Consider the following 12,079-nt stretch of genomic DNA (forward strand, 5'->3'; position numbering starts at 1 on the left):
CCCCCATCCCCCATCCCCCCCCCCACACACACACATAAAACAAACCAGAGAACATTAACACATACTTCTTAAAACACACTAAAAATAACAAAAAAGACGGCTCCACCCAGTTTAATTTGTTCATCTACAATAATCCCATTTGCAATCATTAAGTGTGCCAATGCCTCTACTTCCTTATGACTGGGAAGTTTGGCATGTCCCCCATAACTCTCACCAACTTCTACAGGTGCACCATAGAAAGCATTTTATCTGGATGCATCACAGCTTGGTTTGGGAATAGCTCCATCCAAGACTGCAAGACATTGCAGCGAATTGTGCACACAGCCCAGACCATCACACAACCATTGACTCCATTTACACCTCACGCAGTCTCGGCAAGACCACCAGCATTATCAAGGATGAATCGCACCCTGGCCACTCCCTTTTCTTCCCTCTCCCATCAGAGAAGAGGTACAGAAGTGTGAAAACCCACATCTCCAGATTCAAGGACAGTTTCTTCCCAGCTGTTATCAGGCAAGTGAACCATCCTAAATGGCGGCACTGCCCTAGCAGCTGCCGCTCACCTGCGGTCCATTTGTCTTTGTGTTTTTGTTGTTTTTTTTTGGTCTTAATTGTAGTTGTGATGTGGTGTTTTTGTATTTGTGTACAATGTGTGTATGTGGGGGGGAGGGGGAAACTGTAACATTGTAAATATGTGTCCCTTCAGAACGGAGACCCGACCTTTGTTTTCTGGGCCGTGTCTCCGTTCCTGCTGCGGCCTACCATCAGCCCAACTCCTGGAGCTGTCGGCCTCCAGGGCTCTGGTTCGCAGAGCCCGCGGATCGGACTTACCACCACCGGAGCCGGCCGTCTTCGGAGGCTGCGGGAGCGGCTGCGACTGCGACTGCGGCTGCGACTCGCCTTAGGCTCGGGCCGCGTGGATGCCGACATCGGGAGCTCCGGCAGCGGCAGCGTGCTCGCCCGCCCCGGATCACGGGGCTTGGGTCGCGGACATTTCACCGTCCGGCGCGGCCTAAGAAAGGCCGCAGGATATTTCTCTGCTGGGCGGGGGCTTCAATGTCGGGAGCCACGACCGCCCCGACGTGCAGCAACAGCGGCAGCAGCAGCGTGTTCGCCCGCCCCGGATCGGACTTATCATCGGCGGAGCCGGCCGTATTCGGAGGCTGCGGGAGCGGCTGCGACGCGACGCGCCTTGGGCTTGGCCCGCTGTGGACCGTCCGGTGCGGCCTGCAACCACAACAACCTGACTGCGGGCGAGGACAGCAGGAGAAGGGAAAGACGTGGCCTTCCATCACAGTGAGGAGAGAGAGGACTGGAGGAGACTCACTGTGATGGATGTTTCTTTGATGGATGTTTCTTTTTTTGTGTGTTTTTGGGGTTGGGTGGTTTGAGTGCCTGTTTGATGCTTTTATTGTTGGACTGTGTTTTTGGGGGTTTTGGGGTGTGTGATTTGAATGCCTATTTAATGCTTTTATTGTTGGACTGTGTTTTGGGGGGTTTTTGGGGTTGGGTAATTTGGGTGCCTGTTTAGTGCTTTTATTGTTGGACTGTAGGTGATTGAATTAACATTTTGTTCAAGATGGCCGCGCCGTTGTGTTTGGCTGCCTGCCACTGTATGTTTTTTTTTTTCCTAGTCAGATGTGCAGCACTTTGGTCAACGTGGGTTGTTTTTAAATGTGCTATACAAATAAATTGACTTGACTTGACTTGACTTGACCAACAACTACAGAGCTGTCCTGACCTACTATCTGCCTCATTGGAGATCCTTGAACTATCTCTGTTCGGATTTTACTGAACTTTATATTGCACTAAATGCTGTTCACATTCTTCCATGTATCATGTATCTGTACACTGGGTGGCTGGATTGTAATCATGTATTGTCTTTCCACTAGCATGCAACAAAAGCTTTTCATTGTACCTCGGTACACGTGACAATAAACTAAACTAAACTGGATAATTTGTACTTTAGGTCATTGTTGAATGTTTACAGATACATCATGGAAACAAGCCCATCAAGTCCACACTGACCATCGATCATCGGTGGTGCAGCAGTAGAGTTGCTGCCTTACAGCATCAGAGACCCAGGATCGATTCTGATTACGGGTGGCTTGTCTTTACGGAGTTTGTACGTTCTTCCTGTAACCTGCATGGGTTTTCTCCGAGATCTGCAGTTGCCTCCCACACTCCAAAGACGTACAGGTTAATTGGCTTGGTATGAATGTATTTGTCCTTAGTGTGTGTAGGATAGTGTTAATGTGCGGGGATCGTTGGTTGACGTGGACTCGGTGGGCCGACGGGCCTGTTTCTGATCGGTACATCTAAAAAAATAACACCCGTGCACCAGTTCTATGCTATCCTACTCTCTTATCCTACACTCGTAATTTACAGATTAATTAACCTACAAACCTGCATGTCACAGGAAGAATATACAAACTCCACACAGAGAGTACCTGTAGTCAGGATCAAACCTGGCTCTCTGGTGCTCTACCGCTGCGCCACTCTGTTGCAATTGGGTTGATGGTTTAATGAAGCAATAGGTTTCTTTTTCCCCAGTTTTGGTCTCCAACTAAGTATTGTGTACAGTTTTGGTCTCCAAACGAGTATTTTGTGCAGTTTTGGTCTCCAAATGGGTATTGTGTGCAGTTTTAGATTCCAAACGAGTATTGTGTGCAGTTTTGGTCTCCAAATTTGAGGAAGGACATTCTTGCTATTGAGGGACTGCAGCGCAGGTTCACGAGGTTAATTCTCGAGATGGCCGATCATATGTTGAAGGAATGGAGTGACTGGGCTTGTATACTCCAAAATTTAGAAGGATGAGAGGGGATCTTATTGAAACATACAAGATTATTAAGGGATTGGACACTCTAGAGGCAGGAAACAGGTTACCGATGTTGGGGGAGTCCAGAACCAGGGGCCACAGTTTATGAACAAGGGGTAAGCCATTGAGAACGGATATGAGGAAGAACCTTTTCACCCAGAGAGTTGGGAATCTGTGGAATCCTTTGCCTCAGAACACAGTGGAGGCCAATTCTCTGGATAATTTCAAGAGACAGTTAGATAGAGCTCTTAAAGATAGCGGAGTCAAGGGATGTAGGGAGAGGGCAGGAACGGGGTACTGATTGTGGATGATCAGCCATGATCACAGTGAATGGCGGTGCTGGCGCAAAGGGCCAAATGGCCTCCTCCTACACCTATTGTCACTCCAAATAATTCCCACCACACTGCCCAGTTCTTCCAAACCAGATTCCAGCAGTAGAGTTGCTGCCTTACAGCGCTTGCAGTACCGGAGACCCAGGTTCGATCCTTACTATGGGCGCTGTCTGTCCAGAGTTTGTTCGTTCTCCCCGTGACTAGTGTGGGTTTTCTCCAAGATCTTCTGTTTTCTCCCACACTCCACTTGGGTTTCCTCCCACAGGTTTGTATGTTAATTGGCTTGGTAAATTTAAAAATTGTCCCTAGTGTGTGTAGGATAGTGTTAATATGCGGGGATGGCTGGTCGGAGTGGACCCAGTGGGCCGAAGGGCCTGTTTCCGTGCTCTATCTCAACTAAACCAAACTAAAGATAATTGGCCTGATGGCGAAGGGGTCAGACAATTAGTCGTGTTTGTTACCAGAATGTTATCCCGGAGTTCAAACTGATCGCAGATGGTACGTAATCTGTGGACTGACTGTAGATTTGAGCAGAAGGCAGTGACCATGTCATTTTTCAGGGAAGCTTTGATCTGGGTGCTCCCAACTGCCTTGGTGCCTTTCCTGTGCCACATTCTTCCTGATGTATTCAGCAAAAGACTCAATACAACAAAACGAGATGGAAGCATGATGGCAGCCTTGCCTGACTCCAGATTGGAGGGTGGACAGTGGTCACCTGGTCAGGATAGGGACCTGAGGGGCAACATGGTCACTCAGAGGGTGGTGTGTGTATGGAACAAGCTGCCAGAGGAGGTTGTTGAGACAGGTACTATAACAATATAAGACATTTGGACAGGATACATGGATAGGACAGGATTAGAGGGATGTGGGCCAAACACTGGCTGGTGGGACTAGCGTGGGTGGGGCCTCTTGGTCAGCAAGGACAGGATGGGCCGAAGGGCCTGTTACCGTTGTTTATGACTACGAGAAGCAGTTGGCAACTTGTTAACCACAAGCCACATTTTCCATCCGTCTTCAGGCTAGTGGACGGTGCCTCTCCGTAAGTAGGTCAGGCGAGGCGTGAGAGGGGAAATCCGCTGGTTTGAGTTTTTAAAGTTTAATTTCACAAGTCTGACCCTACTGTTCCATTGCATTTCATAACTTCAGAAGTGATAGGAGCAGAATTAGGCCATTCGGCCCATCGAGTCTACTGTGCCATTCAGTCATGGCTGATCTATCTCCTTCTCATCCCCGCAGTTATAGAGTAACAAAGCAAGGAAACAGTCCCTCTTAACCTAACTTGTCCATGGTGACCAAGACGTCAGTCCCATTTGCTCATGCCTGGACCTTTCCTATTCATGTACCTACCTGTCCAAAGACACAAGGTGCTGGAGTAATTCATTTCCTTGAAGGTTATCCGAAGGCTTACCCTAACTCACAGAAGGCTGTGGAGGCCAAGTCAGTGGATATATTTAAGGCAGAGATAGATAGATTCATGATTAGTGCAGGTGTCAGGGGTTATGGGGAGAAGGCAGGAGAATGGGGTTCGGAGGGAGAGATAGATCAGCCACGATTGAATGGCGGAGTAGACTTGATGGGCCGAATGGCCTAATTATACTATCACTTGTGATCTTATGAACTCCAACTGGAGTGAACATTGACAACATTTGAAAGACATTTGGAGTGGTACAAATAAGGGACGTAGGGCAACACAGTGGCGCAGCGGTAGAGTTGCTGCCTTACAGCGCCAGAGATCCGGGTTCCATCCTGACTATGGGTGCTGTCTGCATGGAGTCTGTACGTTCTCTCTGTGACCTTGTGAGTTTCTCCGGGTGCTCCGGTTTCCTCCCACATTCCAAAGGCTTGCATGTTTGTCGGGTAATTGACTGAGGTACAAATTGTAAAATTGTCCCTGGTAGTACCAGTGTACGAGGTGATCACAGGTCGTCGCGGACACGGTGGGCTGATGGGCCTGTATCTGCGCTGTATCTCTAAACTAAACTAAACTGCAAATGTTGGTTTCCAAAAAGTGAGACACAGAATGCTGGAGTAACTCAGCGGGTCAGGCAGCATCTCTGGAGAACATGGATAGTCTGAAGAAGGGTCCTGACCCGAAACGTCAACTGGCCCTGTTCTACCTGGCCCGCTGAGTTACTCCAGCAGTTTTGTATCTTTGGACAGGATAGGAAAGGTCCCCAGGCATGGGCAAATGGGACTAACATCTTAGTCGCGAAGATAGACACAAAATGCTGGAGTAATTCAGCGGGACAGGCAGCATCTCTGGAGAGAAGGAATGGGTGAGGTTTCGGGTCGAGACCCTTCTTCAGACTGGACAGGTAGGTGCATGGACAGGTAGGTATGTGGTGTTGTACATGGTCATGGTACAACATCTTGGTCGCCATGGCCAAGTTGGGTCGAAGGGCCTGTTTCCGTGCTGTGTCAGTCTACAACTGTGGGGTGAGATGGAAAGGTAGATCAGCCATGACCGAAAGGCAGAGTAGACTCGATGGGCTCGGTGGCCTAATTCTGCTCCTATCATTTATGATTCTGGATCTCGCAAGTCTTCCCAAGAATTCCAAACCCTAATTTAACAAGAACCTGTGCATAAGGTCGATGTCCTCAACTCAGAGAGTTGTCATGTAAGGAGGACCTGCAGATGCTGGTTTAAACCAAAGATAGACACAAAAGACTGTGGTGAGTCAAGACCGTAACAGCTCGGTGTTCTTTGATCGAAGGATACAGCAGGGAAACAGGCCATTCGGCCCACTGATCACCCTAGTTCACATCAGTTCTACGTTATCCCACTTTCGCATCCACTCCCTACACGCATTAGTGGTAATTCACAGGGCCAATTAACCCAGGAACCTGGAGTAGAGAAACTAAGAACTGCAGATGGTGGTTTACACCAACGGCAGACACAAAGTGCTGGGGTAACTCAGCGGGACAGGCAGCATCTCTGGAGAGAAGGAATGGGTGACCTCTCGGGTCGAGACCCTTCTTCAGACTGGACAGGTAAGTGCATGGACAGGAGAGAGAGAGACTAGAGATATGGAAGAGCAAGGGGTGAAAACGACAGATCAAAGCAGATGGTGTTAAAGGAGTGTAGAATGGTTCATTGTTAGCTGAGGGGAAGGTGACAACGAGGCGTACAATCAGTAATATTGAATCAGGACGACAGTGAAACTCGTCGGAGAACTCGGGTGGGGGGAGGGATGGAGAGGGAGGGAAAGCAAGGACTACTTGAAGTTAGAGAAGTCCATTTTCTTACCGCTGGAATGTAAGCGAGATGGTAGGAGCTGTTCCTCCAATTTAAGAATAAGGGGTAGGCCATTTAGAACGGAGATGAGGAAAAACTTTTTCAGTCAGAGTTGTAAATCTGTGCAATTCTCTGCTTCAGAAGGCAGTGGAGGCCAATTCTCTGAATGCATTCAAGAGAGAGCTAGATAGAGCTCTTAAGGATAGCGGAGTCAGGGGGTATGGGGAGAAGGCAGGAACGGGGTACTGATTGAGAATGATCAGCCATGATCACATTGGATGGCGGTGCTGGCTCGAAGGGCCGAATGGCCTCCTCCTGCACCTATTGTCTATTGTCTAATTTGCGCTGGGCCTCACTCTGACAGTGGAGGAGGCCCAGGACAGAAAGGTCAGTGTGGGAGTCGGAGGGGCCGTTAAAACTGTGACCATTTTCCTGATCAGAGGGTTGATGTTGGTTTGCAGAGGCCGGAACCTCAACCACTCCCCCGACCCGCGACTCGATGCGCAACGCTCTTGACATTTCTGCATCTGCCTGGCGCAGCGGTAGAGTTGTTGCCTCACGGAGCCGGAGACCCGGGTTCGATCTTGATCACGGTGGCTGCCTGGACGGAGTTTGTACGTTCACCCGCCGTGGGGGTTTCCAGAGATCTTCGGCTTCCGCCCACACTCCAAAGAGCTTGTAGATGAATCGGCTTTGGTGTAACTGTAAAATTGACCCTAGTGTGTGTGTGTGTGTGTGTAGGATAGTGTTAGTGTGCAGGGATCGCTGGTCGGCGTGGACTCGGTGACCTGTTTCCACGCTGTATCTCCAAAACTGAACTGAACTGAACGGCAGCGGATGAAATAACCTTTTGCAGAAACTCAACTTCCCAACAGTTCAACGCAACCAGCGGACTTCAGAGACTCCTGGGATGTACGGACTCGCTCTATTCACCTATCTCTCCGGCGTCTGCGGTGAGCCTCCACGATTAGCGATTGGAATAACAAAGCCTTGCGACATTTAGCTGGGATGCAAACGCCTTGCGGGAATTTTCTGGGATAATCTTTGGGCGCAGCGCACCGTGTGCACCGTGAACCGTGCCCACAAATCCAGTGAACCGTGCCCACAAATCCCCCAGGTTCAACGATTGCTTTGTGCGGGCACTTTGAGCTCTGTGTCAATAACGGTGGTAGAAGTAGAGGCAGCGGTAGAGTTGCTGCCTCACAGCGCCAGAGACCCGGGTTTGATCCTGACCACGGTCTGTGCGCGGTCTGTAGGTTAATTGGCCTCTGGAAATTGTCCCTCGTGCAGGATAGAACTATATATGCGGACACGGTGGGCCGAAGGGCGTGTTTCCATGCTTTTAGAAGGATGAGAGGAGATCTTATCGAAACGTATAAGATTATTAAGGGGTTGGACACGTTAGAGGCAGGAAACATGTTCCCAATGTTATAGACAATAGGTGCAGGAGTAGGCCATTCAGCCCTTCGAGCCAGCACCACCATTCAATGCGATCATGGCTGATCATTCTCAATCAGTACCCCGTTCCTGCCTTCTCCCCATACCCCCTCACTCCGCTATCCTTAAGAGCTCTATCCAGCTCTCTCTTGAAAGCATCCAACGAACTGGCCTCCACTGCCTTCTGAGGCAGAGAATTCCACACCTTCACCACTCTCTGACTGAAAAAGTTATTCCTCATTGGGGGAGTCCAGAACAAGGACAAACACAGTTTAAGAATAAGGGGTAGGCCATTTAGAAGTGAGATGAGGAAAACCTTTTTCAGTCAGAGAGTTGTGAATCTGTGGAATTATCTGCCTCAGAAGGCAGTGGAGGCCAATTCTCTGAATACATTCAAGAGAGCTAGATAGAGCTCTTAAGGATAGCGGAGTCAGGGGGTATGGGGAGAAGGCAGGAACGGGGTACTGATTGAGAATGATCAGCCATGATCACATTGAATGGCGGTGCTGGCTCGAAGGGATGAATGGCCTCCTCCTGCACCTATTGTCTATCACCGTCTATATCTCTCGTTTCCCTTATCCCTGACCCGCCTGAAGAAGGGTCTCGACCCGAAGCGTCACCCATTCCTTCTCTGCAGAGACGCTGCCCGTCCCGCTGAGTTTTACTCCAGCATTTTGTGTCTGCCCACATTGAGCCCGTTCCCCTGTCTCCACCTCCAGCCTCGGTGACACTGAGGGTGTATCAGGATCGTGTGAGCGGGAGCGCCGGTCAGTCCGTCACCCTGCCCGTGTCTTACACCGCGCCGGAGCCGCGGGGTTACCTGCGGATCACCTGGAGCAGAGACGGGGCTGTTATCGCCAAGTGTACCTGCTTCGCTGGGGCTCGCTGCCACCGCGCCGCGCCTGCGACTGCCCACGGAGACCTCCGGCGCCGGGCGTGGCTTTCCCCCGAGAACGGCTCGCTGCTGATCAGGGACCTGCGGCTGAACGACAGCGGGGTTTACCAGCTCTCCGCCAGCCACTCGGCTGGAACGGCGAAATGCAACTTGACATTGGCTGTGCGGACAGACGCCGGCAGCCCTGCAGACTCCGGGGATATCACGGGTAGGTCCGGCGCCGAGACTGGGAGCACCTGTTGACCATGTACCTGATCTGGTAGGAATCTGAAGGGTCACACTTCACACAAAGGGTGTCGACCCGTAACGTCACCCACTCCCTCTCTCATGAGATGCTGCCTGACCTGCTGAGTTAATCCAGCATTCTGTGAAATAAATACCTTCGATTTGTACCAGCATCTGCAGTTATTTTCTTTCACACAAATGGTGGTGGGTGTGTGGACCGAGCTGCCGGAGGAGGTATAAGAAGGTAACTGCAGATGCTGGTACAAATCGAAGGTATTTATTCACAAAGTGTTGGATTAACTCAGCAGGTCACACTAGGTTTCACACTAGGGCTTCAGAGATGTCCTCGTTCTTCAGGAAACGGGGCTTCCCCTCCTCCATTATAGATGAGGCTCTCACTAGGGTCTCTTCTACATCCCGCAGCTCCACTCTTGCTCCCCCTCCCCCTCCCCCCACTCGCAACAAGGACAGGATCCCCCTCGTTCTCACCTTCCACCCCACCAGCCAGCGGATCCAACGAATCATCCGCCAACATTTCCGTCACCTACAACGGGACCCCACCACTGGCCATATCTTCCCATCCCCTCCCCTCTCTGCGTTCCGCAGAGACCGTTCCCTCCGTAACTCCCTGGTCCACTCGTCCCTTCCTACCCAAACCACCCCAACCCCGGGCACTTTCCCCTGCAACCGCACGAGATGCAACACCTGTCCCTTTACCTCCCCCCTCAACTCCATCCAAGGACCCAAACATTCTTCCCAGGTGAGACAGAGGTTCACCTGCACCTCCTCCAACCTCATCTATTGCATCCGCTGCTCTAGATGTCAACTCATTTACATCGGCGAAACTAAGCGCAGGCTGGGCGATCGCTTCGCTGAACACCTGCGCTCGTTCCGCATTGACCAAACTGATCTCCCGGTGGCCGAGCACTTCAACCCCTCCTCCCATTCCCAGTCTGACCTTTCTGTCATGGGCCTCCTCCAGTGCCATAGTGAGGCCCACCGGAAATTGGAGGAACAGCACCTCATATTTCGCCTGGGCAGCTTGCAGCCCAGTGGTATGGACATCGACTTCTCCAACTTTAGATAGTTCCTCTGTCCCTCCCGTCCCCTCCTCCTTCCCAGATCTCCCTCTATCTTCCTGTCTCCACCTATATCCTGCCTTTGTCCCGCCCCCCTGACATCAGTCTGAGGAAGGGTCTCGACCCGAAACGTCACCCATTCCTTCTCTCCCGAGATGCTGCCTGACCCGCTGAGTTACTCCAATAAATGCCACCGAGTCCACGCCGACCAGTGATCCCCGCGCACTAACACTATCCCACAGACGAGGGACAATTTTGCATTTATAATTACCAGACTACACACACGCACACGCACAGTTCTTTAGCGCTGTTCTTTAGCGCTCTACCAGCTATGCAGCGGGAAATGTTTATTCCAAAGATACACAAAAAGCTGGAGTAACTCAGCGGGACAGGCAGCATCTCTGGTGGGAAGGAATGGGTAACTTGTTCCAGATAATTACACTCTGCAGCACAGACAACGCTTGTAATTATAGTTTAAATCATGCAATAACTTCTTACTCGGGCTGCAGCTCTCTTGTCTCCCCCCCCCGATATTTAGACAGGTTTGAAGGATATGAGCGGGACATAGAAACATAGACAAGCGGTGCAGGAGTAGGGCATTCGGCCCTTCGAGCCAGGACCGCCATTCAATATTATCATGCAAAATCAGTACCCCGTTCCTGCTTTCTCCCCATATTCCCTGATTCCGTTAGCCCTAAGAGCTAAATCTAACTTTCTCTTGAATACATCTGAATCGAAGTGAGAACTCTAAGCAGGAATGTTATTTAAGTACTTCCTCCTCAAAGAAATATATTGGAATAACAATCTTAGAGCCATAGAGTGATACAGTGTGGAAATAGGTCCTTCGGCCCAACTTGCCCACATTGGCCAACATGTCCCAGCTACACTAGTCCCACCTGCCTGCGTTTGGCCCATATCTCTCCAAACCTGTCCTGTCCATGTAACTGTCGAACTGTTTCTTAAAAGTTGGGATAATCCCTGCCTCAACTGGGAGAAGTTATTGATTGTGGACGATCAGCCATGACCACAATGAATGGCTGTGCTGGCTCGAAGGGCCGAACGGCCTCCTCCTGCACCTATTTTCTATGTTTCTATGTAACTACCACTGCCGGCGGCTCGTTCCATACGCCCACCACCCTTTGTGTGAAAACGTTTACCCTCAGGTTCCTATTTAATCTTTTCCCCTTCACCTTAAACACATTGTCCTGATCCTTATGAATATATTGGAATGACAGTCACGTGTGAAATGTCTGAGATTTTCCTTGTTCCACAGGGTCGGAGAAGAACCAAACACCAGTCGCAGCCAACATTCGATATGCTAGCCTTGTCCTTATCTTTATCCTCTGTGGGTTCACTGTGGGAATGCACAGAGGTAAGCTGCGGCCTCAAGATTCATCCAAGCCTCACGACTCCATGGAAGAAATTGGGCTCAAAGCATTGGAACTGACAGGAAGAGATCCGAGGGCAATAGGGATCATTGATAAGAAAATGGAGAAGACGGTTGTTTTCAGATACTGAAGGGCCCATCAGGGACAATGGGACAGAGACGTCTGTACTGTTTGGGAAGGTTCCGCTCCTTCAACATCTGCAGTGGGATGCTGCAGATGTTCTATCCATCGGTGGTGGCCAGTGCCATCTTCTCCGCTGCTGTGTGCGCTGTGGGGCAGCAGGGCGAAGGCCGCGGACGCCAACAGGATCAACAAACACATCAGGAAGTCTGGCTCCGTCCAGGGGGCGGAGTTGGATTCACAGGAGGTAGGGAGGATGCTCCTCAAACTGAGGGGCATCCTGGACAATAACAGCCCACCCCCTCCGTGACACACTGGTCAACCTGAGGGGCACCTTCAGCAACAGACTGGTCCCACCGAGATGCAGCACAGAACTCCACAGGAGATCCTTCTTCCATGTGGCTATCAAACTGTACAACCCCTCCCCCTTCTGTCGTGGGGTAGACTGATTCCCCCCCCCCCCCCAATCTTTGCACATCCCCAATCCTTTTCACTCGCCATTTTAATTTCATGATTCATGTATCTTGTGTTTTATGACTGTTGGCAGACC

General features: G+C 50.6%; 2 protein-coding genes across 2 annotated transcripts in view; both read left to right on the forward strand.

The window, feature by feature from the left end:
• The window catches only part of LOC144603200 (uncharacterized), a 54,729-nt gene extending 52,801 nt beyond the window's left edge, over window positions 1-1,928 (forward strand). Inside the window, exon 16 of the mRNA XM_078416386.1 lies at window positions 444-1,928. Coding sequence (XP_078272512.1) covers window positions 444-464 — 21 coding nt within the window. The 3' untranslated portion in view covers window positions 465-1,928. The remainder of the gene's footprint in view (window positions 1-443) is intronic.
• Window positions 1,929-7,295: 5,367 nt separating this feature from the next.
• On the forward strand, window positions 7,296-11,539 carry LOC144602895 (uncharacterized). Its single transcript, XM_078416017.1, has 3 exons — window positions 7,296-7,338; window positions 8,542-8,925; window positions 11,295-11,539. The coding sequence occupies exons 1-3, from the start codon at window positions 7,296-7,298 to the stop codon at window positions 11,537-11,539; spliced, it is 672 nt and encodes a 223-aa protein (XP_078272143.1).
• Window positions 11,540-12,079: the final 540 nt, after the last annotated feature.

The sequence above is a fragment of the Rhinoraja longicauda genome, chromosome 19 (genome assembly GCF_053455715.1).
Source record: "Rhinoraja longicauda isolate Sanriku21f chromosome 19, sRhiLon1.1, whole genome shotgun sequence".
NCBI lineage: Eukaryota > Metazoa > Chordata > Chondrichthyes > Rajiformes > Arhynchobatidae > Rhinoraja > Rhinoraja longicauda.

What these genes read in the sequence shown, in the direction of transcription:
- LOC144602895 (XM_078416017.1), top strand. Translation starts at nt 7,296, where the DNA reads ATGTACGGACTCGCTCTATTCACCTATCTCTCCGGCGTCTGCG. An exon ending in CTATCTCTCCGGCGTCTGCG is followed by an intron (nt 7,339 to 8,541) that starts GTGAGCCTCCAC and finishes CTCCACCTCCAG; the next exon opens with CCTCGGTGACACTGAGGGTG. An exon ending in AGACTCCGGGGATATCACGG is followed by an intron (nt 8,926 to 11,294) that starts GTAGGTCCGGCG and finishes CTTGTTCCACAG; the next exon opens with GGTCGGAGAAGAACCAAACA.